The 27244-nt window shown below is 28.0% G+C and overlaps 1 protein-coding gene across 3 annotated transcripts in view; it reads left to right on the top strand.

The window, feature by feature from the left end:
- The window catches only part of Dh31 (Diuretic hormone 31), an 88841-nt gene extending 67841 nt beyond the window's left edge, over window positions 1–21000 (top strand). For 2 of the 3 annotated variants that reach the window (XM_064356339.1, XM_015981730.2), the window contains exons 3-4: window positions 447–557; window positions 20529–21000. In XM_064356339.1, coding sequence (XP_064212409.1) covers window positions 447–557; window positions 20529–20664 — 247 coding nt within the window. In that variant the 3' untranslated portion in view covers window positions 20665–21000. Of the gene's footprint in view, window positions 1–446; window positions 558–10725; window positions 10919–20528 lie in introns of those variants that run through there. The other variant, XM_064356340.1, reaches the window with a different exon arrangement.
- The last annotated feature ends 6244 nt before the right edge of the window (window positions 21001–27244 follow it).

Here is a 27244-nt window from a genome sequence, read left to right as displayed (position 1 = left end):
TTTTCGTTTTTGAGTTTTGAAATTTTTATTAGCAACCCAACGTAAAACTTGAAATTGAGTATAAACAAAGGAATTCAATTTTTTTCAAAAACAGTTTTAGAGTTGAATCTAAACATTATTACAGCATTTATCAGCAAAAAACGCTGCATCTAAAATTAATTGAAAAAATATCTAAGTTTTCCTCGTTTTGCAATTTGTCGATTGAAAATATTTGTTTAAGGATTTAGAATGAGTAACGTTGTAAACATCCGTCTGTATTCACAAGTCCACCGCATGATTGCGTATTAAACTTCCTTTCGAAGATTAAGTTGTTAAACTTATCAAATTTTATACCCGTCATAAATATTACGTTTAATTAATATAATATTTGAGACAGTTTTGTTGCTTTATTTTACAACTTAATGGCGTTATTAATAACATTTTAATAACAAAAATACTTTTTGCAGTTACCCTGGATACTATTCGCCGATATCAATGGAAGGACAAAATCCCGAATATCTCCTCCAGACAATTGCCAGATTGAGGCAAGCATTGATTTCGGATGATGATTTAGAAAAGTAAGTTTGAAGGCACATGTAAAGTAATGTTTACGTTGCATATGACTCATTGTATATAATTCTCTCTCATTTTTGTTTAATTTAACACACGAAATTATCCCACAGGTAGCTAACGACTGTGTTTCTTATTGTTTGTAAATACACTACCTGCAATATGTAAATACTTGTCAAATATTTTTGCAAACAATAATTCAACCTGAATTTGGAAACGTACAGTACTTTAAACGTAAACATTTATTTATATGTACATATACATACTTCGCTACTAGTTCTACAGTATTATTCTTTATAATAATAATAACAACAACAACAAAATATAAATATCGTACAAAAAAAGATAACCATTACTTATCTGGAATGCATTCAAAATCACTTAAAAGTTCAAAATAAATAAAAAAATTGTAAGGCTTCCTTTAGGAACTATAATCACTAATGATGAAATGATTTTGGCTTTTTTCGTTGGATTTACCTTGTTTATAAACTTCCTTATTTTGCAAAATTAAGTCAGTTAGCCCTTTGGCTAATCTAAAACACACCGAAGAAAAAAGACCAAAAAAGTTAAAAGTTACGTTATAATTGAGCTAAAAACTAACATTGGTTTGGTTTATTATAAAAATCGAAAAATTCCAGTTGAGGTCGAAAATGATGTTGTGATCTAGTTCGTTGAAAGTTTGTTTTATAAGTAAAAAACTTAAATTTTCTCAAAATTTTCCTAAAAAGGGTAAAAACAGGTACTTTCCGTTAATTTTGATAAGAACCATTGTAGTGCAAATGACTAACCTGTTACTATAACAACTCATAAAAGTTAATGCCAAGAGTACGCTATTTGCACCACAATGGTTTTCATGAAAGTGAACCGAGAGTACAATGTGTTTTTCAATTATTCTTATCTAGTTAACTTTGAAATTGGTTTACATGTAAAAAAAAAATTGTGCCGCTCTGCTCAATTAAATTCTCTGTCAATAAATGTCAAAACTTTCAATTGTGAAATTCACAAATTGTCAAATTATTAATTTTAAAAATTTCGTTAAAATACAACTAAATTGTTACACTGTGTAAGAAAAGACTTTATTGTCAAAGCTTAAGTAAAGTCGAAAAATTTATAGTTTGTTTTATAAGTCAAAAATTATAAAAAGTAAAAAACCCTGTCAGTAACAAGTCCAAAACCGTTTTTGGACTCTCTTTGAAATTTTCGACTAAGAATTCACTTATTCTACGAACTAAAGTCTAAAGTGACGGATTTTTTACTTATTTAAAAGCCGATGATTTCATTAAAGCGGGCTGAAAAATCACCGAATTACGTGAAATGTTACGTTATTAATTATTATTTTGAACTAAAATCTCACTCAAATAATTTCCAGTTAGGTCGAAAATGGTGTTTTAATCTACGAATATTTCGCCCAAGGTCTGTTTAATAAACGAAAAACTTACATTTTCTTTATAAATATTTTCCTAAAAAATATAATATTTTTATTTTAATATAATTTTTCGAGAAATATAGTTCAAACAGACCAAAACAAAAAAAGTATTTATGAATGACAAAAATTATTTTAATTCAAATGCCAAAGGCACGCTGATTTCGAAATTACAATCCAAAATATTACAATCTAAAGTCAAGAATAATATTATTTTGGCTCTTTTCGTTAAATACTTAATACTTATTCATCTCGTTTTTGAGCGAAAAACCCAATTATTTGGGGATATTTAATCAAAATTTGTGATTTTTTACCTGTTTGCAATAATATCGTTACAAGATGTTGAAAAATCGCCAAACTCCGTCCAAAATTACGTTATTTTTAAATAAATACTCATTTATTTTGCGAAGGCCGAATAAAACTCTTTCATAGTTTTTGAAAAATGTTACTTTTTTCTCGAAATTTTCATTTGCAGAGAATCGCAACTCTTGAAACTTTTGATAATAATAACCGACAGTTCAAAGAATATTCTAAAACTTAAAAAAACGATTGGTTTTTCCAGCATTTAATTTTTCTGACGATTTCTGAAAATAAATGAGTTTCTGGCTCAATAATGGGCTAAATCCTTTAGAATTAGAATGAGATTTAAAACGTGTTTTTCCAAAGTCTAAACATTTATGTTTTAATTTTTTTCTTAAATATATTTTTTTATTTTATAAAAACTTTGGTTAACTGGCGCAGTCGGTAGTAAAGTTATTTTTATACGTTTTAAGAGATTCAATGATTTTAAGTAGTTTTTTTATTTAAAATAAAGAAACACACTTTTTCTAAGAGTGTGTAATTTTGTTTTTACATATTTAAATGGTTTCAAGTATACTAATAATTTTTTCGTGATATGTTCTCATATCGCTGAAGCAATCAAGGGTAGGAAAATTTTTGCAAGAAACTTCCACGAAATATGTAAAAATATAAAAAATCTGTTAATGACTTGCAAAAAATAAAACAGTTTGATACAAACATGCATATAAATCATCTGCAAAAAACTCAAAGTTAATAATTACGATTATTTATCACTTTATTTTAATAATTTTATATTTCTTTATACTTTTTACTTTTTATTTTGGTATTAAAAAATGCAACATTCAGTCAGTCTGGTAAATTTTAGCTTCTCTAAATCGCTGAAAAGTGTCTTCAATAACGCAATTTGCTCGTGATTCAATAAAATAATAATAATAAAAACTCATTCTGACAAGCTTTCAAATTTAATTAAATCAAAATGGCCCATGATTTTGAAACTAAATTGGCAACTCAGTAATGTAGAGTTAGAAGATAAAGTTGTCAGTTTGCATACCGTGACAAAAAATCTATATTCAATGTTGCCAACTTAATTTCAAACTCACAAATTTTGTCCGGAAATATAATTGTGTAAACATTTTACTTAACTAGAACTTATTAAATAAAATAATACTGCGAACAAATCCGCACATCGTGGATCGATCTGAGTGCAAACACAATAGTTTTTATTTAATTATTGTTATCTCAGTAAGTCAATGTTATAATAACAACAATGTTAAAGTGTGTGTATGTGTGTTATTTTATTGTTAACTGGAGGAAAACGTGAGCTTTAAACGATAACAACCCTTGTTCTAGCCACGGTGTTATTATATGACGATAATATCCTTCAACGTGCAACTTAAACTGATCGTAACAATAAGATTTGAAATTAAATGCGACCACATTTCATAAAAAGCTATTTATAAAAATTTTGTAAAAACTTGCAATAAAAATAATCTCGAAGTAAATTTCTTGGCATCGATTCACAAATGAAGTCTGGTAAATAAACTAGACTAACTATTTATTTGGAGTAAAAATAATCGAGGACTTGCTAATAGAGTCGTTTAACTTGTATTGAAAATAAAAATTGGGCACAAAGTCAAACGGATTGAACGTCACTTTTGAGTAAGAATTCAATTATGGCATCGAATGGCTTAATTGAAGCTCATCCCAAATAAGAATGCTGTGAAGCGTGAGCGACACTCTTTTGAAACGGTTAAAATTGCATCCAACCTGAAAAATTGACTTCACACTCAAAATATAAATTATACCTATTGTTGCGATTACCAACTTCACTGAACAGTGAATGAAATTTGTCGCACGAAAACTAAAATAACGTTATTTTAAAGCCCCAATAAATAATTATGTGACCAAATTGGATGTCAGACAAGTTCCCAAGTCGACTAAGACGACGACGACGTCAAAGTTTAATATAACTAGGACCAGGAACTTAGTATGCAAGAAATATTCATAGACAATTATGTGTAGCTTGGGCAGTAAGTTGGTTAACAACCTGATTGCTGGCTTATACACGAAACAATGTTCACTTTTAATTACTAAAATAATCAACTCGAGTAAACTGTTGAAAATTTCTACCCACATCTGTGTAATAAAATATGAAAACATAACTGATGGCCAATTGTTATGGAACTTGAAGGATGCAACCGCAACAAACAGGAGCAACATTCCATGATTTATTAAATTTGTATTTTCTTCTTGATTGCAACGTTTGCTCACAATGACCATATGCTATTAAGGTTTCTGATTATAAAACTAGGTTGGCAACAATGAATAATAAGATTAGGTATACCTATTTATTACAAATACTTGTTTATATTTTTATAGTAAATCCTATTTTATCAGTTGGTAAGCCTTGCTAATCTTAATCCAATCATTCATTCAAAACACAAATTTACATTATCTGAAAAGTACGATTTTATTTGTGACATCATTAGTTTTTGAGTAATAAGCGTCGTTTTATTATTTTCTTAATGACAATCGACATTTTTTTACTATTCTTAATAATCCTTTGCCTTTCTGAAAAATAATTAAAATAAATTAATAATTAATAAAATAAAATAAAAATTATCTACAATTATACATAAAGGACTTTAATTTTTTCTTATATGGACTTAGTACCAGTCAAGTTGTTTGCAACCTACAATTAGAGCCACATTTTTAAAGTTTAAAATATAATCTGAAAAAAGAAACAGAAATTGATGACGGACGGGACACAAAAAAGACCTCACGTTTTTATGGTTTTAAAATTCTGTTAATTTAAAAGTTACTAATTACAACAACTATTTTTGAAGTAAAAGGTGGAACCTGTTGAAACTTTTGAAACTACAAAACCGAAGAATAAAACAATGTGCAATGACTTTTGATTAATTTACTTTTTGTTTACAAATGACGGACGGTACAAAAAATCTTGTATGTGAAAATAGCTCTAAAAAATTAAAAGACAGCTTTTAATTATTAATTTAATTATTTTATTATTTAATTATTAATTTAATTATTAAAGACAATATTAAAACTAGACATGGAAATTCTTGGTTTTGTTTAACAAAGAAACCTTAAGAAATAACAACAACATTTTTAAATAATTATCCTCTCTCAAAAACTTTTCCGTCGCAAAATACATTAAATACAGGGTGATTCAAACGTGGCGGACAAACTTTCGTGATAAAAAACGTTCAGTTCAGCACAAAAATTAAGTCAGATTTTTTTCAAGAAACTTAATTTTGACATTTTTTAATTTGTTTTTCTTAGCAACGGTATCGATTGTTGCTCTTTTGTTTCCTATGACATCAAATTTAATTTATTGTCGAATGTACAAGTTTTTTGTTTGTTTTGTTCATCATTAGACATTAATTCTTGATTTTTTTCAACAGATATTTGTTTGATGATGCAAGTCGTCTCCGCTAACTCATGTCAAAAAAAATGATTTGAAACATCATAAAATTAACTTAAAAAAGCCTCAAACACTTTTTTGTCATACGAACTTTTAATTCAGATTGAGGTCCAGTACTTTTGAATCCACCTGTATAAATCGAATCGTGTATTTTGAAAAAAACTTAACACTGCTAATTTCATTTTGAAATTTCGGTGTCAGGCTGCATTTTTCCTGAATTGCCAGCATAACAACTTAACATAAAATTAAAGTAAAAAAAACAAAAAGCTTACTTATGATTTATTTTTTTTATACAAAAAATGGTTTTTGTAGCAGATTTTAAATAATTTCTTTATCATCTCTTTTGAGTAGATAAAATAGCACTACAACCACAGGAGACACAATGTTTTAAATTTATTTTCGTCAATTAAACTTACAAATACCAACAAATTAATTTGAAAAGTTTACTTTTTTCTCTTGCTATAAAAAAATGTTGTATTATACACGACGATAAAAACTTTGTCACTTTTCAACTTAACCTTTTCACTTGTAAATATATAATTCCTTTATAGTCTTGTATACCAAATAACCATTAATGTTCTTATATCATCTATCCTAAGAATTTCATTAATTTTTTCTTGAAGTAAAACTTGTTTCATAATTAAAATTGTCTAAACGGAAAGACACAAAAAATTGCAGAAAAAGTTAAAAGTACTTAAAAGGGAATTCAAAAACTTTCTGGTTCGTTTTGTTTCGTTAACATTCTTTGTCAAATAATATTTTTTACTTTACAATACATTTACAGATATATCAGTTTAAAAATCTCCAATAAAATCAAATGAATGCATTTCAGAAAACAACGAGTTAAAACAAAACCTGCCGCAATTGTGTATTCTATAGCAAAAATAGGTTAGGGGGGAGAATTCCTGTGTTTCAAATAGTAACTGTCCACAAGTCATTTGCTATCACTAGCTAGTAGTTTTCTACTCTAACTAGTAGCCCACAATAATTCATAATTTATTTGTTAGGAGGTTGGAGGACACGTTTTTTTTAACTAATTCTTATGCAAATTTTCTGCTGATTTTGAATCCAAAGTTTGATTTTTGTTTGGAATTGCCTTTATCATGAAAAAGACGTTTTAATCGTTTTTGTGGAAATTTTTGAAAAACATAAAATTGGGCAAATTTTGTGGTTACATCGCCATATCTTCCTTGTGGATAAAGCTAGAAACTTCTTTTTTTTGCACAAGATTTCTCAATGAATGTGGATTCTAACGAATCGATACAAGTTTTAGTTTTGACAAAATAAAAGTGAGAAAACTGCAGTGTTTTTTTTGTAGTGAAATTTTCGAGATGTGAGAAATTTTTTTATCTTAAAAGATAGACCTATACATAATCGAGACGAAGTTTCTAGCTTTATCCACTTGGAAGATATGACGATATAAAGGAAATATTTGACCAATTTTGAAAATTATTTTTGAAACGGTTTACTAGGAAATAATTCCCAGTGTTGGCACATCTACACATTGTGATTTTTTGGATGAATTTAATTTTTTTTTAATTAAAAAAACTGCTAAAGTCTGATAGAAAATTTAAAAATAATTATTCATCGTTTTGTTAGGGAACGATTACCTACTGTGAAACATTAAAACATAAGAACATAATGAAAACTAAAGAAGTTAACACAATAAGTTTGTAGCTCCAGATTTTTTAAAATATGACTTTAGGAATTTTTTCAAGAATTTTCTGCACTTGCTTCTCAATAACGTACCACTGAATTGGTGCGCCAGTTTTTGAGCATCCTGTAGAAATAAAATTCATATTTCAAATATTAAAATCTAAAAAAACAGAGCCATTTCGAACGAAACAAGAAGATTTATTCAGCAAAATAAGCAAAAAAAGGTACTTCATACACTAATAACTAATTAAATGGTTAATCTTAAATTAAACGATACTTGGGATTTTTAATTTATAAGATAAATGGTTCAATAAAGTCTTGACGTTTTTACTTATTTTTTATTTTCGGTAAAAGTAGTATCATAATTACCTATTAATATTTAACATTGAAATCAGAATAAGAATAAGCGATATTTGAATTGAAAACTAAATATAGAACAAAAAAAATTCAAAATTTCTAGCTTTGTTCAACATTTGTTTTACATATTTTTATAATAATCAATCAACAAAATAATCTCAAGACTGTATATACTTACTTATTTTAATCGAAATAAAATAAACCAAAATAACACATTAAATAAAACTTAAGAAAATATTATTACGTGTAACATAAAAATAAAAATTTGTTGTGAGTTTAATTGACTTTTTCAGCGTTCCAGTTTTTCGATATAATTAAAATATGATTAGCATAACTTTGTATAGCACACGGGAGTATGAATAAAGTAATATTGCAAACTCAACGTAATTAGTTGATTCTCTCGATACTAAATAACCCAATGCGATTCTACTTCCCTGTAGTCATTACCTATTCAAATATTAAATTAAGGTTGAACTGTACTCAGAACGTGCGAAAAGGAGCTGTTTAAGCAAGCACGTGAATTGAAATTGGGTTTTTAAGAAAAGAAATAAACAAAATTCTTTCTTTATTAGACCCAAAATACTATACTAAGAAGTTCAAGTGTGAAAAAAAATCAACTAATTAACAAAAAACCGGCGCATCCACCATTTTTCTCAAAGATTTTTTATTCCCTTAGTTGCTTTGGTCATATCTACAACCCATTTTATCCCATTATCACAAAGAATTTAATTATTCGCTTACAAATGTATCTTATAATAATATCTATACCTAATCTCTTTGTGATTTTCGTCCGAATTTTTCTACTGTTTCTTATAATTTAATTTAATTAAATAAGCATACCAATATAAAAAAAATAATAATAATCAAAATTTTATGATTTGTAGTGTTGTTCTAAAATAACGATGCTTAAATCAGTATCAGTAATCACACAATCAGAGATTGCAATTAAGTTCCTTATCTTATTTTTCGTTTTCTCATTTTTTTCTATGTAAGAGAATTTTCTCAAAATTTGTCTACAGTTCCTTTTGTATATATTAATAAGTAAAGTATGATTAAAATGTAAAAAAAAATTACTATAACTTTATTTTTTTCTTACTTATAAAATAACATGAGATCAAAAATTTCTGAATTAGAGCAAGCCTTGAAAGTGAAGTGTAACTTTAACCACATCTTTCATGCCAGCTTAAAACAACATAACCTCAAACCTGCGGCCATTAGTAAACAGCTAAAATGTGACTAAGGTTCTGTTGGAACAGCTTGCTCTAATTTAGTTAGTTTACGATCTCATGTTATAAATTACGTTATCTTTTACTATTACAAGCATCCACTTAACTTTACTCATACGGCCTAATAAATATTAATTAATTACTTAATTAATTATTAAAATATATTTAACTGAACTATTATATTATTATGATATTTAGTTTTACCCCAAAAAATAAGTGGTGTTTAGTAAAAAACTTTGTAAAAAATTTTCATTATTATTGAATTTTTAATTTTTACTTAATTTATAGTTTTTTGGTTTTGTACGGATTTTTACCATAAAATAAAATTTAAGCATCACTTGTTCTCAAATAACATATTTTAGAGCTACTTATTAGTACAGTGAAACCTCTCTTAATAAACACCTCCGAATAACGGACACCTCTTCACAAGGGACATTTTTGTAGGAACGTAACAAAACCTAAAGTCCATCCGGAAATAAAATAAATTGCCAAATTGTTTCAACGGTGGCAACTCCATTTAAAATTAGTCGTCCAGACTTCGTTCTTATGGCAATATCGCAGGGTTCTAACATAATTTCAAAATTTTTGACATTGACAACTAATTTAAAAAAGAATGAGGTATATATCAAAATTTTGACCTCCCATTAGTGGACACCTCTCCATAACGGACAATTAAAGATTCCCCATCGGTGTCCGTTGTTGAGAGATTTTACTATAATAACTTAATTAATAAATTAAAAATTCTGTAGACGATATTGATATGCGTAGAATAGACGAAAGTTTGTACTAAAACACGCTTATTTCTGTGTGAATATTAATTTTTGAGATACGGTAAAAATAGCATCACATACTATCCTTGTACAGGGTGAGTCTACTAAAAGTATATTTTTACCTAAGTAAATCTCTAAAACTAATAACATAACATATATACTTTGTATATTTCTCTATGTCTGTAATTTTTTTTACAATTTCTTACATTAAAAAATAATTAATTATTATTAAGTAGCTGCAAAAAAGCTGCAAAATTCTTATGTTATCTGCAAGCAAGCGATGCTTAAATGTTGTTTTGTGATAAAAATCTTGAAAAAAAGTATTGCTAGCACCGAAAAATAATTAATTAATTAAAATAAAAAATTCAATAAACGTAATTTATAAATTTTTATAAAATATAAAAATTCTTTTGCTTGGAAACATCATTTAAACATCATTGAAATCATGAAATTTCGATTAATTAAGGTTCCTTAATTTTTATTTTGTTGATATTAATATTCTTAATTAATTAATCTCAATTATATGAAGGGTAGAAAAATTCTGAAAAATGGACAAAAGTACAGAGTATAAAAATATACTTTAATTAGATTCAACCTGTACAATTTAATCCTAAATTAAATTTTTCTTCGCCTTATGTAAATCAACTCTTAAATGTAAAAACTGAGAAAAAAATTGGAAAGCAGTTGAATTTGGTGTTAAAATTTGGCGAAAATTATCTCTCCTCCCTCACATTGTTCGAACGATCACAAACAAACGTTACGTGTATTTTCGATTAATTTTATCTCGTCTCAGTGTACATACACTCACTCTATAGGTATTGATTCACGCAACATTCTTGTGGTGGATTCATTCCGCTTCAGTGCCAATAAGTTAATTAAAACTACAAACGCTTATTCGTGTACATACACAAATTGTTGTAAATAAAAAAGTGTGTCCTGTCTCACGATTGGCTTGAGAAAACTCTCACTAATTTATCAAGAATTTATTTACATTTGCAGTCCAATCAAACGTGTTCGACCGGATTTGGGAATGGACAGAGGCTATTCGGGAAAACTGCAGAACTCTCAACTGTTAGCCCAATATTATGGTCAACTGAGAGGTTGAGAAACTATCAACACAATCATAGATTTGGAATTAAAACTATAATTTTATATCAAGTTGAATTTGAATACAATAAACAGCATATATTAAGACTGTTTCATATTTGCTATGATGTTACGCCAACAATAAGGCTAGATAAAAGCGCTAGATGTTTCAACATGTTCACATATTTATTCGCTTCTCCAAAAGCCGGCTTGAGTTTTCTATTATTAAATAGAAAATGTTTTCTTACGACGCTCAAACCTTTTGTTGGTCTACAAACACATCGTGCTGCTTATCTGTATCAAAAATACGAAGGAACGTCCAAAAATAACACTTGCTTTTTAATTCAATAACTCCCAATTAACGTTCAAACAAAATAACAGAAAATTGTTTCAAAGAAAATATTTTTAGCAGTGTCTATCACGTGTTTCATTTTCTGCATTAAACAATAATAAAATAACAATAACAATAAAATTGATTTTGAATATTTTCATAAAAAGAAAGAAAAAACTTTACACAAGAGTGTAAAATATATCTATTAACCGAAAAACTGTAAATGCTAACACTAAGTACAATTAAAATGAAGTATTTTACTCACTAATGGCTGATTTACTACAGAAAATTGTGGAAGTAATTGTTTAAATCATCAAAAGAAACAATGAAAAAAAACTTCAGTTTTTATAATAAATCAAACTTGAGAACTTCTTTCAGTGAATTAAAAATAAAGAAATCGTTAATATTTTCTGGAAATTTAATAATATTAATAATAATATTAATAGAATAATATAATAATTTTAATTGAAATATTTTCCAAAAAACTAAAATTCTAAACTAAAATGTATAGCGCAACAGGATGAGTCTATAAAAAAGTATATTTTTACAATATCCCAAATAAATAGCGTTTGCTATTAAATATTTTATTTTTTCTATGTACATGATAATTTGCACAAAATTCAACAGTTCCTTATAATAAAATTTAATTAATCAAAAATTGGTTATTTTAATAAAAGTAGAAATACCAAGCGATTTTTAGAATTTTGATCTAGTTATCCATGACAGTGAAATGCATTGCGTAGATAACTTCAGTATCGCTTTATCTGTCAACATGTCCAAAATGTTCACCGAAGAACATAAAAAATTATGTTTAATAATAAAATATTAATTAATTGAAATCTTACAATTCCTAGTTTTACGAGTATACTAAAACAAACGATATATTACTTTACAACTAAAATTAATTTGTATCAAGTAGCTGCAAAAAAATTATTATTTCTTGTGACAGTTGAGAACAAACTATGCTTAAATGTTTTTTTGTTCAAAAAATCCGTAAAAATGCCGTTAGCCCCAATAAATAATTAATTAAGTTAAAATAAAAGCTTTAAATAAACATAATTTTAGTGTAAGCCACAATTTAATTAATTAATTCGATTAATTAATATTTTCATATGTTTTTGTTTATTGATAATTATTATCACATACTTTTAATAGACTCACCCTACAATATAATTATTAAATCAACAAAATAAATTAAACGAGTAAATATGCCAGTCTGAATGCAACTAAATTATTATAACAAAATAAAAGAGAAAATATTTGTCTCATAGAGAAAAATTCTTATTGTCAAAAGAGCTTTATGCTGAAAAAATTTTGGACCAAAGCATTAGGGTCTTAATAAATAATTTTGTTTCATCCATAAAATTTTTCTAACTTTCGCTAAAAATAGAGAGACACTAGTTAAGGTATTAACATTTTTTTTAGTTTCCTCACAATATCTTCATAATACAATTTTTTTTTCCAAGTATTACCTCGTTAGCAATTTTATTGATTTGATTCGGCAGAGTACAAATATTTTTTGTGAAATGACATCCTATGTAGCGATCATCCTGTTTTTAAAAAAGTCTTGTCCAAAACTTCGACTGTAAAAAAATTGTGAACCAACCCATACTAGTTGCGGTTTTATCTTTTTTTTCTCAAAATATATTTATTAAACAAATTTAATTTATTCTCAAGTGTTGTCTTATCTCGTTAATCTTTTTATTGAAACGAAACTTGTCAGAGGAGCTAGTTAGGATCTTGACAATTTTTTTGTTTGCTCAAAATATCTTCATAATACTTTTTTTATCAGTTATATCCCATGTAGCATTTTTCCTCATTTAAAAAAAAAATTGTTAATAAAATATGTTCCTCAGCAAAATACAAAGACCTGGATAAGATTCCGTTAATACTTAATACCTACAGTATTAACAAAATTTTGTAATTCAGTAATTCAGTAATTTAGTAAATTAGTAGATAATATACATGGCTTAGCAATATTTCATCAAAATCAGTTCGTTATATCCGAAGTTCGCTATAATACCGTTTATAATACACTTAAAAAAAAGTGTTTTCTAGCAGTTATTTTTACATTACATATGAAATAAGATGAAATAAATAAGTATCTATTGTAAAAAAAACATGAATATTTTGGAAAACAGTATACTATGTGAATTTTAGAGTTTATATTGTAAAGGGTGATAGTAGAGCTCAAAAGAGGTGAAAATAACTTCAACTTGCATTATCCGAATATTCATTGCTCTAGATATAGAGAGTTTTGGTTAGCGATTAAATTGTGACCAACAAAAATTTTAAATCAATATGGTCTCTGAACTTAGTTACTCAAAATTTATTAGCAAACTTAGCACAAAAAAAACTACAGAAAAACCAGTCCTCCCATAAAAAAGTATAAAAATCGCAGCAATTTTCTTTGAATTTCATTTCAAACGTCACCGTCTATTAGACATGTAAACTTTAAAAAAAGTACTCAGCAAACACAAACCTAGTTGATATTGCGTTTTTGACGAATTTTTAGAAGCACCCTCTACAAGGTGTTCCGTCTATAACCTACATTAGAAGTATACCATAATCTCTTAGGTCCTGCATAATGAAAATATTTTCAAGATGGCGACACTTCCGGTTATACCAGAAGTCCAACTTTCTTATTTTAAATGGAAAACTATGTTTTTCACTACGTTTTTGGATTAGTTGAGTTATTTTAAGGTAGTTTTTATAAGCTGTTCTTATACCTAAATGTAGCCGTTTACAAAATATTTGGGGTTTTAATTTTTTTTTAATTTGCACTTTCCAGTTCAAGAATTAATAACTCTGCCATTTAAAAAAAATTGAAAACATTTTTCAGCTCGTTTGAAAGAGGAAGCCTAAATTTTTCTTTTTGGTGCTTTCAACTTTTTAAAAAAGATAACAAACCCCAAATTCTTAAAGTTTTGTAGAACTTGCCACTAGTTTTATTTCAATAAATGGTAGAGAATTCAGTTCTGCATCGATCTGTATTAACATTCCCTATAGTTATGTGTAATAGTTTTCAAGTTACAATAACTTTTTGTTGGGATTGAGAAATTCATTAACCATAGGCCATTTCTCATAGGATGCCATGAGAACGAGAAAAAAATGTGAGATATTAAGATTTTTAAACCAACATTTAATGAATTTATTTTGTTTTCACTGACGGATAACACAATTTTGAACAGAATATGTCGTTTGTTTAATCAGAAATGTTTCTATGGCAAACTATGCAAAAATAGCTGTAATTTCCTATACAAAGTCAAAAAAAACATAACTTGAAAATTATTACAGATTGGTTCAGGAAATGCAAATACAAATAGATGCAGAAAACAATCCTCCTCCATCTAGTAAAATAAAAATTGGAACATCCTATTTGAAAAAAATAAGTTATGGGTACTTGAAGTTGTATAAACTTAACCTTAAAATTTTTGGGGTTTCTTAACTTTTTCTCAATTTTGGGTACACCAAAGAACAGATATAGGCTTTCTCTTTTAATTGTCCAAATTTAATTTCAAAATCTTTAAAACTTGGAGAGTTACCAATTTTTTAAGTGACAGGTGCAAATCCAAAAATTTTCAAAAAATCCTAAATATCTCAAAAACGGTTAAACTTAGATACTGGGAAAGATGATAAAAACTCCTTTAAAATATATAACTCAACTAATCCAAAAACGCAGTGAAAAACATAGCATTTCATTTAAGATAAGAAAGTTGATTGCGACTTCCGGTACAACCGGAAGTGCCGCCATCTTCAAAATATTTTCATTGAACGGATTATGGCTGAGTACCAATTTTCAAATGAATATTTTTATTAAAACCTTCAATAATTTTAGTATGGGGATTAGACGACACAGCTTGTATATTCCAAAAACTAGTTTAGAAAACACACGTTTTGATTGGTTTAAAATAAGTTTAGATAGTCATTCAATAATCTATTCATCAGTTAATACTTCTTGCTGCTTTGTTATTATCAACCCCAATATATTCCTTAAAATTCGGTGAAAAATTCGTAATAAATTTAGTTCGTTATATACGGAAGTTCGTTATAAGCGGGTTCGCTATAACCAGAGTCCACTGTTAAAAGACAATTTCGTTACACACAGTTAACACAGTAAATTGTAAATTACTCCAGATACTACAGTACGTTCAAAAAATCTTTAGATCAACTCTTGCTGTGAAATTTTGACCGTATGTTGATTTCTTACGATTACTACATACGAAAATACTGGCGTCAGAGAAAATCGCAAGTAGTGCATTTGACATTTCAACAGAATAAAACGATAATCTATCAAAAACAAAAATCTGTCAATCTAAATTCCATAGCAAGAGTTGATCTAAAGACTTTTTGAACGCATCGTATTTCCAAATAATTTGAGCCAAGTAGGTATTTCCTCTATGTCATATAGAAGAACAAATCAAGTTGAAATAACAAAAATTGACGCTGAGAAAGCAAACGCAATGGAATGACTTTTACTTAACACTGGACGTGTCATGTAATATAAACTGTACATATACACACGTAACTGATAACAACACACGCTTCTACATGTACCGTTATTGTTGATAAATAGGAGTGTCGTCTGTAAAAAAAAAACATTAAATTACTGGCAAGCTAAAAATGCAATGTTTACAGCTCCAAGGAGGAAACGAGTGTATCTAAACGATTTCTAAGTTTTGGAGTTGATCGTGGAAGTTCGGGAAAAGTTGAGAATTTAACGAGATGTCTAGCGTTTAGGGCTTCTTCTCCCTGCGGTCCAGGACGAAGGAAGCGTAATCTCAATTCTAATAATTGTTATGAGAAGAGGAGGCTATTTACGTGTTTAGAATAAAAACTCTGAAGCTGCTTGCTGGATTGTCTTATTTTTCGACAACTGATTTTTCGCATACAATAAATGCATTTCAAGTAATTGTTTTTTTTATTTATTTCTAAAGAAAAAGAGTTAAATTACGTCGTTTTGTTTGGTTTTATGGGATGTATCAAACCTATATAGTACTAATGATGTCAGTGTCCTCCCTAACCTTCCGCAAGATTTTATTATCAAAAAAGTCAAATAACTTTATACAGGGTGTCCGTTTTTTTGAGCTCTACCATGGGGATCCCAGTTATTATAAGAGATACGAGGTCGTCTAAATTAGAGCAAAGTTGAGCATTTTTATGCTGAACAATTATTTGAAAGAAAATTTGATGTGTCATTTTTACTTTTTGTATTAGTATTGGAAAAAAACGGAAATTTGTAATTTCGTTTTTATTTCTTCAAGCCAAAACCAAAAGAGCTAGATGTTTTTAACTAGTACGTTCTTCAAACACTTTTTTAAAAGGAATTTAAATCTATCATCGTATTTTCCAAGGCGTCCTTGATGTCAGAGTTACAACACTCAACTTTGGTTTTTCTTATGGACGCCATATTCACTTTTTGTATTTTTTTATTTTAAGTGTTTTTTGATTTCTGATTACAACAATATATCACAAGATATGATCGAATCTTACATGCTGATCAAAATGGAGAAACAGTAGCATTTTTAGAAAGAGTGCTTTGGAAAAACGCCAACAATTTTGTCCTTAAACAAACTAGATATTAGAGGTTTAATTGAATTTGATTTTGGAAGATCCACTAAACGACATGATAAGCTAAAATTTTATTCTTTGCAAAACAAAGCAAGACAAAGTTATAAATCTTATGCTCGCAAAATTTAGTATGTTAAACATTTTTGACGTTTTTACCAAAGCACTCTTTGCAAAAACGCCTTTTTCTTAATTTTAAGCAGCATGTAAGATTAGATTATATCATGTGATACATCATTGATCATTGTAATCAGGAACAAAAAGACTTTTCAAAAATGTAAATGTCAAATATGGCTTCCATAAGAAAAACCAAAAATGAGTGTTGTAACTCTAAAATCAAGAACACCTTGGAAAATACAATGACAGATTTAGATTTCTTGTAAAAAAGTGCCTGAAGAGTGTCCTACTTAAAAATTAAAAGTTCTTTTAGATTTCTCTTAAAAAATTAAACAAAAATGACAAATTTTTGTTTTTTCTCAATAATTCAAAAACTAAAAATGACATCAAATTTTATTTCAGACAACTGTTCAGCATAAAAATGTGCAACTTTGCCCTAACGCATTCAAGGAGTTGTGAAAAAATTGGTGACAAACTAAGACAAACAATACAAAGAAATCTGAATATAAAAATCTACTGAAAATAAAAATGATAATTGAATGAAAAAGTATTGTTAATGCAGGTGTCTGATTTTAGTACTAAGTATTTTCATACAGCAAGTTTATTTTCTACAACATTAAATTTTGGTAAATCTTTAATTTAACTGTTTAATATTTTTTTGGATTACAGTTTTTAAGTTTTTTAGTTTTTCAGTTTCTTAGTGTAAGGTTTTTTACTTATAATGTAAAAGTGTTTCAATTTATTAGTGTTTCTCTTTTTCAGTTCTAATTTCTATAGTTTTCTTTTTAGTTTCTTAGTTTTTCGATCGCTTAGTTCTTTAAAATTTTAGTCCCAATATTTTTTAGTATTTGTTTTTTTAGTTTCTCAGCGTTAAAGTTCCTTTGTCAGTTTTTGAATGATAATTCTATATTAAATTATTTTCGCATTTTTAACAATTTTTGTATCTTCATTATTTTGTAAATGTCGGCGAAACCATCTGGAATTTTGCTGTTTTCTATGATGCTTGAGTTTAAAAATTGTGGATCGATTTGTTTTTGATAAAGATTAATTCTCGCAATTAATTCGTATTCAAACTCAAACATTTTGCAAGTTTTTCAGCAAAAACTCAATTGTTTCGCAAGATTCCCTCACAAAACTCAAAAATCTACCAAATTAGGTCAAAAATCTCTAAATCTTTTTTGTTATCAACTGTGGGATTTGAAATTTATGAATTATGTTTTTATTTAGACAATTTTATGATCTCTACGAAGCAAAAACAAAAAATTGGATGTTTCATTTAACTTTTTCAAGTTATTCCACTTTTAACAAACTTCTCATTTTTTATGTTGTCAGGCTTTCCAGTCTTAACTCGTGGTTTCTTAGTGTTTCAATCACACAGTTTTTAAGTATATTCTGAGTATTTCAGTTTTTTTTATTTCATTTCCTAAATTTTTCTGTTTTTCATTATTTCATTGTCTTATACTAATTCATACAACGTGGAATTTTTAAATGGAATTCATAACTTTGAGTAAAGCGAAAATTTTGTTGAAAATTCCCGAAACACATCAATTTTTAGTTTTCCTTGCTTACTATTTGGTGCATATGATTTTTGTTTATCTGTTGTCAGAAATGCACAGCCACCTCTAACTTTTTTTTTCAAGTGTGACAAGTGACACCTCGTATAAAAGCCGTTTTCGTAAGCATTACAACGCACTATTTGTTTTTTGAAGTTTATAAGTTTTATAAATAACCAATTTTATAAGTTGAACATTATTTAAGGCAACAATTGTTCAAAATATTTTGTAGATAGTAAAAAATGGGCACCACTCCTCTCCTGGAAAATAACATAACGATAGTAGCATGAATTTCTAACATTTTGCAACATTTCTAGTGTGATTTGCTTAATTTCAACTTACAAAAATTGGTTTTCATTTTTTTATCGCGAAGGCTTTGGAAATATTCAGAAAACAAAGAGTGCGTTGTATTCCTTACAAAGTGCTCTTTCACATAAGGTGACACTTGACATAGCGTTATACAGGCTGTCTCAGCTCAGACTTTCGGGTTTAATATCTGTTATTTGTCAACCGATTGTTATGAAATTTAAAATGCACATATTTTAAGAGGTGGTCTTTCAATTAGGGGCAAAAAAATGACTTCAAGTTAAAAAATGAAATTTTGAAACACATTTCTTTTATTTAAAATTAAGCCAAATTACCGTTGGATCATTAAATCCCGAAAAATAAATGGCCACACAAAAAATTAACCTAATCGCTCGGCTGATTAACAATTAAATTTTGTTGTTAAAAACTTAATCCAAATTTTGATAGTAATTTACGCAGTCACCCTTTGAAACAATTGATAAAGCATTTCTATGCGGCATTTTGTGTACCACTGAAAAAAACTGTCAAAAGTGTGCGCGCTGTCAGAAAAGTAAAATTATTTTAATTTGGCGAAATTACTTTAAAAACCAACAATAGTGGCTGTATTATTGAAAAGGGAATCAATATTCGCCTATGGAAAGTGTCGTTGGACTTTTTGTGAAATGTTATTTATGAAATTTAAAGTTCCAATAATCGTCAATAATTTGAAGACACAGGAAGCGTACCTGAACTACCACCTCTAACTTCGTCTTTTCAAATGTAATGATATGTCAAGTAACACTTCGTATGTAAACCCCTTTCGCAAGCAATACAACGCAGTATTTGTTTATTGAATTTTTTCAAAGCCTACGTGATAAAAAAATAAAAACCAATTTTATAAGTTGAACATTATTTAATGCATAAATTGTTCAAAATAGGCACCGTTGCAACATTTCTAGTGTAATTTGCCTAATTTCAACTTATAAAAATTGATTTTAATTTTTTTATCGGGTAGGCTTTTAAAATATTCAGAAAACAAATAGTGCGCTGTATTCCTTGCAAAGTGCTCTTTCACATGAGTTGACACTTGACATACCGTTACATTTGAAAAAAAGTTAGAGGTGGCTGTGCATTTTTGAAAACACATAAACAAAACCAAATGATGTGCAAAGAAAATCAAAAATCGACATACATTTGAAAAAAAAAGTTGGAGGTGGCTGTGCAGTTTTGACAGCAGATAAAAAAACCATAACCACCAAATGATGATGGGCAAGAAAAAACAAAAAGCGACCTGTTTCTGAAATTTTTACAAAAATTGCCTACGTCCAAGTTATGAATTTTATTCCAGTTAAAACTGTATAGTAGTCATATACTGGTAACATGAGAGCTAAAATAAACTGAATTAGGACAGGCCGAGCGTGCGGAATTTTATCCACGTTTTTATTTTTCCTGAAGTACGAATTAATAAAAAATTTATCCTAAATTACCAGATTTTAATACTTAATTTTTGTTTTTGTACAACCTTTTTTGACTCCTAAATAAGGTTTTTAACTTCCTAAAAATCGAGTCTCTATTCATAAATTACCAACTTTCAAAATCTTACTTCTGTTTTTTTTTGTAGCCCTTTTGGCACATAAATAAAATTATTAACCTCTCAAAAACTCCCTCTCTACTTACTATTAACTTGCTTTTAATAGAATATTCTTCAGTAATTTCATTCTACATGATAATTCTCCCACAAATTATAAAGTCGTATGTAACTCAATCAATCCACGACTGGAGTATTATAATTAAGTATAATATAATTCAGTAAACGCGTTCATTACGACATAACTGATTAACCTGTAATTGAATAATTCCAGTTCCAAACGCGGCTTAGACCTAGGTCTTGGTCGTGGCTTCTCTGGTTCTCAAGCCGCCAAACATCTGATGGGTCTGGCAGCAGCCAACTTCGCTGGAGGGCCAGGTCGAAGACGTCGAAGCGAAGAAGAAGCATAAAATGGACACAACAGAATAAATGTACTTCAATTTCCAAACAGTTCCTAATGTTAAATTTAACCTCTCTCTCTTTCTCTCTATCATTTCTGTCGTTGTGTCAAGTAGTTAAAACCCCTAAGTAGTTGTAATAATACATTTAGAAATAGTAATCGTACACGAAAAAATGTAATAAATTAACCCTTTTCCCACCCTCTCTGTATAACAACATTATTTCTGAAAATAAAGCACAGGACGCAGTAACAGCACCTTGGTTTTTAACTTGTAATTTATTGTTTGATAGTTAAGAGATGTATTGTACAGCAATTATATTTCATTTAAATAAAGTTTAAAACATCACTTTGTGCTGCTGTTTTGGAATATTCCTTTCAACATACAGAGTGGTCCAAGCCAGCTCACGTCTTCTGTAGTTCAGTTGTATATTAGTAAAATTAGACTTTTCACATTCTGTATTAGTTATTTATACTCTAGGACGCATTTCACGAAAGGAATCTAGATTATACAGAGTGTCCCAAGACAGAATGACGTCACCATAATATTTTTTTAATGACATGCTATTATTTTTTTGTGCTCATTACGATACTTTTTTAGCTTTTTACATGTATCTAAAGTTTTTTTTTAATTGGTTCAGCTATTATTTGGAAAAAATAAAAAACAAAAAAAATCGGTTTTACATCTTTACTTTTAAAAAATAAAAAAATAGAAACAATGCTTTTTTGAAGACACTATAAAATAAACACTATAAAATAAAATTGTAAACACCCTGTAGTAAGTCAGATCAATCAAACTTCATCAATAAGAACCGGTTTATAGATGCGTCATTAATTTAATTCGCAATTAACTGCGTGATTAACTGATCACATGACCAAATTGCTTTTAGAGCCGGTTTACAGAACATTTTAATTGCAATCAAATAATTTTAATTCGAAATTAACTTGACATTTGTCAATGCATTTTAAATGGCAACTTAATCCGAATTAGTTTAATTCTAAGTTAAATCTTAATTTCGCTTTCTGTAAAACGGCCCTTAGTGTGTAAGACCTTAGTTAACACGTACCTAGTAACAAGGGTTTCAAAAAAGCACAATTTCTATTTTTTATTAATTTTAAAAAAAAAATTTTTGTTTTTATTTTTCTAACAGAAATTCTATACCTACCTTTTGAATTTTTGAATAAAATTTAGAGACAAGTCAGAAGCCAAAAAGGTATTCTAATGAGCACAAAAAATAACCGCATGCCTTTAAAAAAATATTATTATGATGTCATACTTTTTGGAACACTCTGTATAAGTAAAAATATTTTCCTGAAATGCGTCGTAGAAGACGGGAAGGTGGGGTGGACCATCCTGTATATTGGCTGAAGTATCCTTGAGCCATCTCGCTTATAAAAACTAATAATTGGTGTAAAATTACGTGTTATTGATTTTCCACATTAGCTACCTATACGCTAATATTATTAAAACTAGCTTGGTTTTACTCAAAAGGAGACGAAATATTGGCCTAATATTCATGCTACGATTGACTGACAGATATTGAGCGATGAGGGCCATCAATTTTTCAAGTCAAAACTTTCTCAACGAAAATAACAAATACAAAGTTGTCTGACCACAAATTTAGAACAGAAATCTCATAATATAGCACACGTCTTTTTCTATTAATAGAGGCATCGACGTCGCGGCGCTTTTGTAGGTTGAAACACCTGTTGTCCGCATAACATGAATGTAAAGAATTTTGGTAAAAAAAAATGCATTGTAATGTAGGCTTGTGTGTTTTGTATGAAAAAACAGGAAGTAAAGTTTATTGCTTTATCATCAAACCAAACCGAATTGTTGACATTAGACAGTAGTTATAAATTAAATACTCTTAATTCATAGAAAAATTATGACTCGGCATTAATGTGGCAACACTGAATATACAGGGTGACACGAAAAAATTAACCAGATGTTTCAGATAAAATGATTTAATCTCCAACTCATCTCTATGCTAAGTTGCACTAAAACAAAAATTAAAGTGTTACACGGTTGATAAATACCATGAGATCGAAAATGTACTGAATTAGAGCAAGCTTCAAAGTGAGGTGTGGCTTTAGTCAAATCTAACGCTGTATAACTACATTTTTAAAATTATTGAAAGTTCTAGTAAAAATATTTATCTGAAAGTTGGTACTCAGTCTTAATCCGTTGAGATCTGCTCAATGAAAATATTTTCAAGATGGCAACACTTCCGGTTATACCGGAAGACACTATCAACTTTTTTAACTTAAATAGAAAACAATCACTGCGTTTTTGGATTAGTTGAGTTATTTTAAGGGAGTTGTTATCAGCTTTCCCTAGGTATACCCAAGTTTAAGATATTTAGGATATTTTAAAAATTTTTGGATTAGCACCTGTCACTTACAAAATTGGTAACTCTTAGTTTTAAACATTTCAAAATCATATTTAAAAAATTAAAAGTAGAGGCACATATCTGTTCTTTAATGTGCTCAAAATTAGAAAAAAAAATAAATTCAAAAATTTTAAGGTTAAGTTTGGACAACTTCAAGTTTATAACTTAAGTTTTTCAAATGGGATGTCCCAATTTTTATTTTACTAATGGTGGAGAGTTTTTTTTTCTGCCTCGATCTGTATTAGCATTCATTTTACTTATGCGTGATAATTTTCAAATTATGATTGGTTGCTTTGACATTGTATAGGAAATTCCAACTATTTTTGCATAGTTTGCCAAAGAAACATTTCTGATTAAACAAAAAACAAATTCTGTTCACAATTGTGAAAACAAAATAAATTTATTGAATGTTGGTTTGAAAATCTTTAATTTCTCACATTTTTTCTCCCGTTTCCATGGTAACGTATGAGAAAAGGCCTACAGCTAATAAATTTCTCAATCCCAACAAAAAGTTAATGTAACTTGAAAACTATTAAACATAAGTATAGGAAATACTAATACAGATCGATGCAGAATTAAATTCCCTACGATTTAGTGAAATAAAACTTGTGGCATTTCATTTGAAAAAAATGAGTTATGGGTGCTTAAAATTCTGAAAACTTAACTTTAAAAATTTGGGGTTTGTTATCTTTTTTTAGAAATTTAAAAGTATCAAGGGAAAGATCTAGGCTTCTTTTTTCAAAGGAGCTGAAAAATATTTTCAAATTTTTAAAAATGACAGAGTTATCGATTTTTGAACTGGAAGGTGCAAATCCAAAAAAAAAATTAAAAACCCTAAATATTCCGTAGGTAAAGAGAAAGCTTACGAAAACTACCTTAAAATAACTCTAGCAATCTAAAAACTTATTAAAAAATATGGCTTTCCATTTAAAATAAGGAAGTTAATAGCGACTTCCGGTATAACCGGAAGTGTCGCCATCTCTAAAATATTTTCCTTAAGCAGGACCTAAGAAATCATGGCTCTATACAAATTGTCAGATGACTATCTTTATTAGAACTCCCAACTAACTAATGTGGAGTTTGGACGGAACAGCCTGTAAGATACAAAATTTTGTTATGAAATTCACACACAGGAGAACGAAGGAATATTAATTATCTTCTTTTCATTCAATACCACATACATAAATATTTTAAAAACTAAACAAATTCGGTTAATAAATAAATTTAATTAAAATATCAGTATTAAAGGTTACCTCAAAACTTTCAAAAACATAGGTAAGTACTATATTATAAGTATTATAACACACTTTGGTTCAGATTTTATTGTTGTTTAGTAATAGTACATTAGTAATAAGACTGCAACTTCACTAACAGATAATAAATCGCCTAAATTGCAATATTATGTGGTTTCTGAGTAATAACCATGACATAAGTTCATAAGTAATTATTTCAGTCAACAAGCTGTGTCAGTGGGACATATTTTATCAATGTATGATAATTTTTTTTATTAATTATGAACAATACTATACACTTCAGTTCAAGTCAGGTCGGTTTAGTGTTTATGACATTTCTATACTTACCTATTTTCTTTTTTCTTCAGTGCACTTAATTTTCTTATTTGGGCAACATTTTATTATTTAACAAAAATAAAATCACATGGAATTCAGCGTTCTAGTAATTCAAAAACGCATTAAAAATATAGCTTTCCATTTAAAATACGGAAGTTGATAGCGACTTCCGGTATAACCAGAAAACATCTTGAAAATATTTTCATTGTGCAGGACCTAAAAAATTATGGTTTGACACAAATTCTCAGATGATTATTAGAATTCCCGTTACTTCTAATGTGGGGTTTAGAAGGAACAGCTTGTATGATAGTTTGTGTGGAATCTGAGTAGTTATTTTGGGAATGCACAAATAATAATAAAAGACGTTCAGTTAACCACGTCAAATTTTTGAATGAAGTCAACTTAATTTCTAATTTTAATACAAATTGTTTTCCTTAACGCTCTTTTGTTTCCTACGATGTCGATGTCGGGGTTTAATCTATTTTCGAAGTTGCAAGTTTTTTAAATATTTTGTATATCATATTTATAAGTTATTAATTGGTGTTTCTTTTTTAAAGATTTGTGTTTAATCTGTTTAAATTAAAGTCTCAAAAAATTATAACATAGAGCACCAGAAACTTAATTCAAAAATTTAATCACCCTGTATGTATTATAGTTTTAATTTTATTAATATTACTTTATATTTTCATTAATTAATAATTATTATTATTACAAGAAATTGTAGAAAAATTACGAAAAAATCACATGTATACAGAATGATTTAAATGTCGCGACAACGAACTATCGAAGAATAAAGTTTCCAAACAATTTTATTTTTAATTTATAATATATTTTTAAATACAGACCGAACTGAAAATAACATTTTTCATTAAACTTCGCGAGAGCGTTGCGATGCAAAGGCGGATCCAGGGGGCGGAAGCCTAGCCCCCCCCCCAACATCAACTTTAATTTTTTAATAATATAAAAGCGTAATTAACAAGAGTTTTTTTAAATAATCACATTAAAGTTTTTTAATGCACATTTATAAATAAATTAATAAGGAGAGTAAAGTATGAGGAAAGTATCACTAAAAAAATACAATTTTCTGACAACGATTCGATTCTAATTGAATATTCTTTAACCCGTTCATAAAAAACAATTGCCGGCCTGAAGAAGATTAAATTAAAATCGAAACGTTGACAAAAGATTGTATTCTTTTGAGTGATAGTCCAAAAAACACGAAATACCTTTCCTTATAATAAAAATAAATTATTGTCACTTAATAAAATATTATATGAAAATTCTCGAAAACTAAAACATGGAAGTTGCTTAGAAGTTCATTTTACGTCCAGAAATTTACTTAACTGTACGTAAATTAATATTGCCTGTTATATTTTATGCTGTAGTTTTTTTAATTATTAAAAAGACATGTTGTTTTTATTCAATGAGAACTATTATTTCAAAAACTACTAGTAAAAAAACATTATGATCAACTACGTATATTAAAAAATGCACAAAATATAGGGTGTCTTATGCAAAAAAAAATATAAATTTGCATTGTAATATTTTTTGGTCTTGAATTTTGTACAAAAATTAAAAAAAAATGTTGACATACCAACATTAAAACTTTCATTAAATAGTGTCAATATTATAAACATTTTTGGAAAGCCCCCCACCAAAATTTATTTTTGGATCCGCCCCTGCTGCGACGAGTCAGCTGGTCGATTGTAACGTCATGGCCACCCCATAAAATTTTCTCTCATTGGTGATCTGATCATATGGGGTTTGCTATTTTACTTTTTTCAGTATTTTTCTACAAGTCTGTATAATGAATATTAATTAATTAAAAATTTCATTATTTCTAGATTCAATTAAAAACATGTTTAAATGTTATTTTGTAAAAAAGTATGTAAAAAAAATAGGTACCAGTTGCAAAATTGTTTTAATTTAAATTTCAGTAATTAACTTTTAAAACAATATTTATTGATCGTTTATTTTATACAGTGAAAAAAAATAATAAAGAAATACTTTTCAGGGAGTTCTGAAAAAGTTCGCATGTACAGTAAAAAAAGTACCTATTCAACAGAAAACGCTGATTAATATTTTTTTAAATATTAATATTTAAATTAATTAAATCACATTTAAATTAACATTTAAATTTAAATTAATTAATTAAATCACATTAAATGTGATTAATATTTTTTTAAATACATTCATAGGGTAAAAACATACTTTCAACAGGCTCACCATGTATTATTTTTCGCCATATAGTCGATATCACTGAGTTTATTCTTTTACACGAAATATATTTAAATAAAAAAAAAGTTTTTTTTGTTTCGCTTTCTTTTATTCAATGCGCTACACCCTAGACATCATGTTGGTTAATCCGTCCCTGCTCATCCATATTCCACATACTGTTCAGCTAATGCTAACCCCACATAAATAAAATTGAACAACTTTACAAAACGACGAAAAAACTTCACCACATTCTAATTTACAACCCTGAATAAATTTAACTGACCTTTTTTTATTATATTATTTTAACTTGATCGAATCGTTAAGTAAATATACCCTTTCATATTATAACAACGAAGGCTGTAAAAATTTGAAAAAAAAGTTTCATTAAGTTAAGCTAGTCGTAAATAAACAAAAA

The sequence above is a fragment of the Tribolium castaneum genome, chromosome 4 (genome assembly GCF_031307605.1).
Source record: "Tribolium castaneum strain GA2 chromosome 4, icTriCast1.1, whole genome shotgun sequence".
Classification (NCBI taxonomy): Eukaryota; Metazoa; Arthropoda; class Insecta; order Coleoptera; family Tenebrionidae; genus Tribolium; species Tribolium castaneum.
This window is presented reverse-complemented; position numbering and strand designations above follow the sequence as displayed.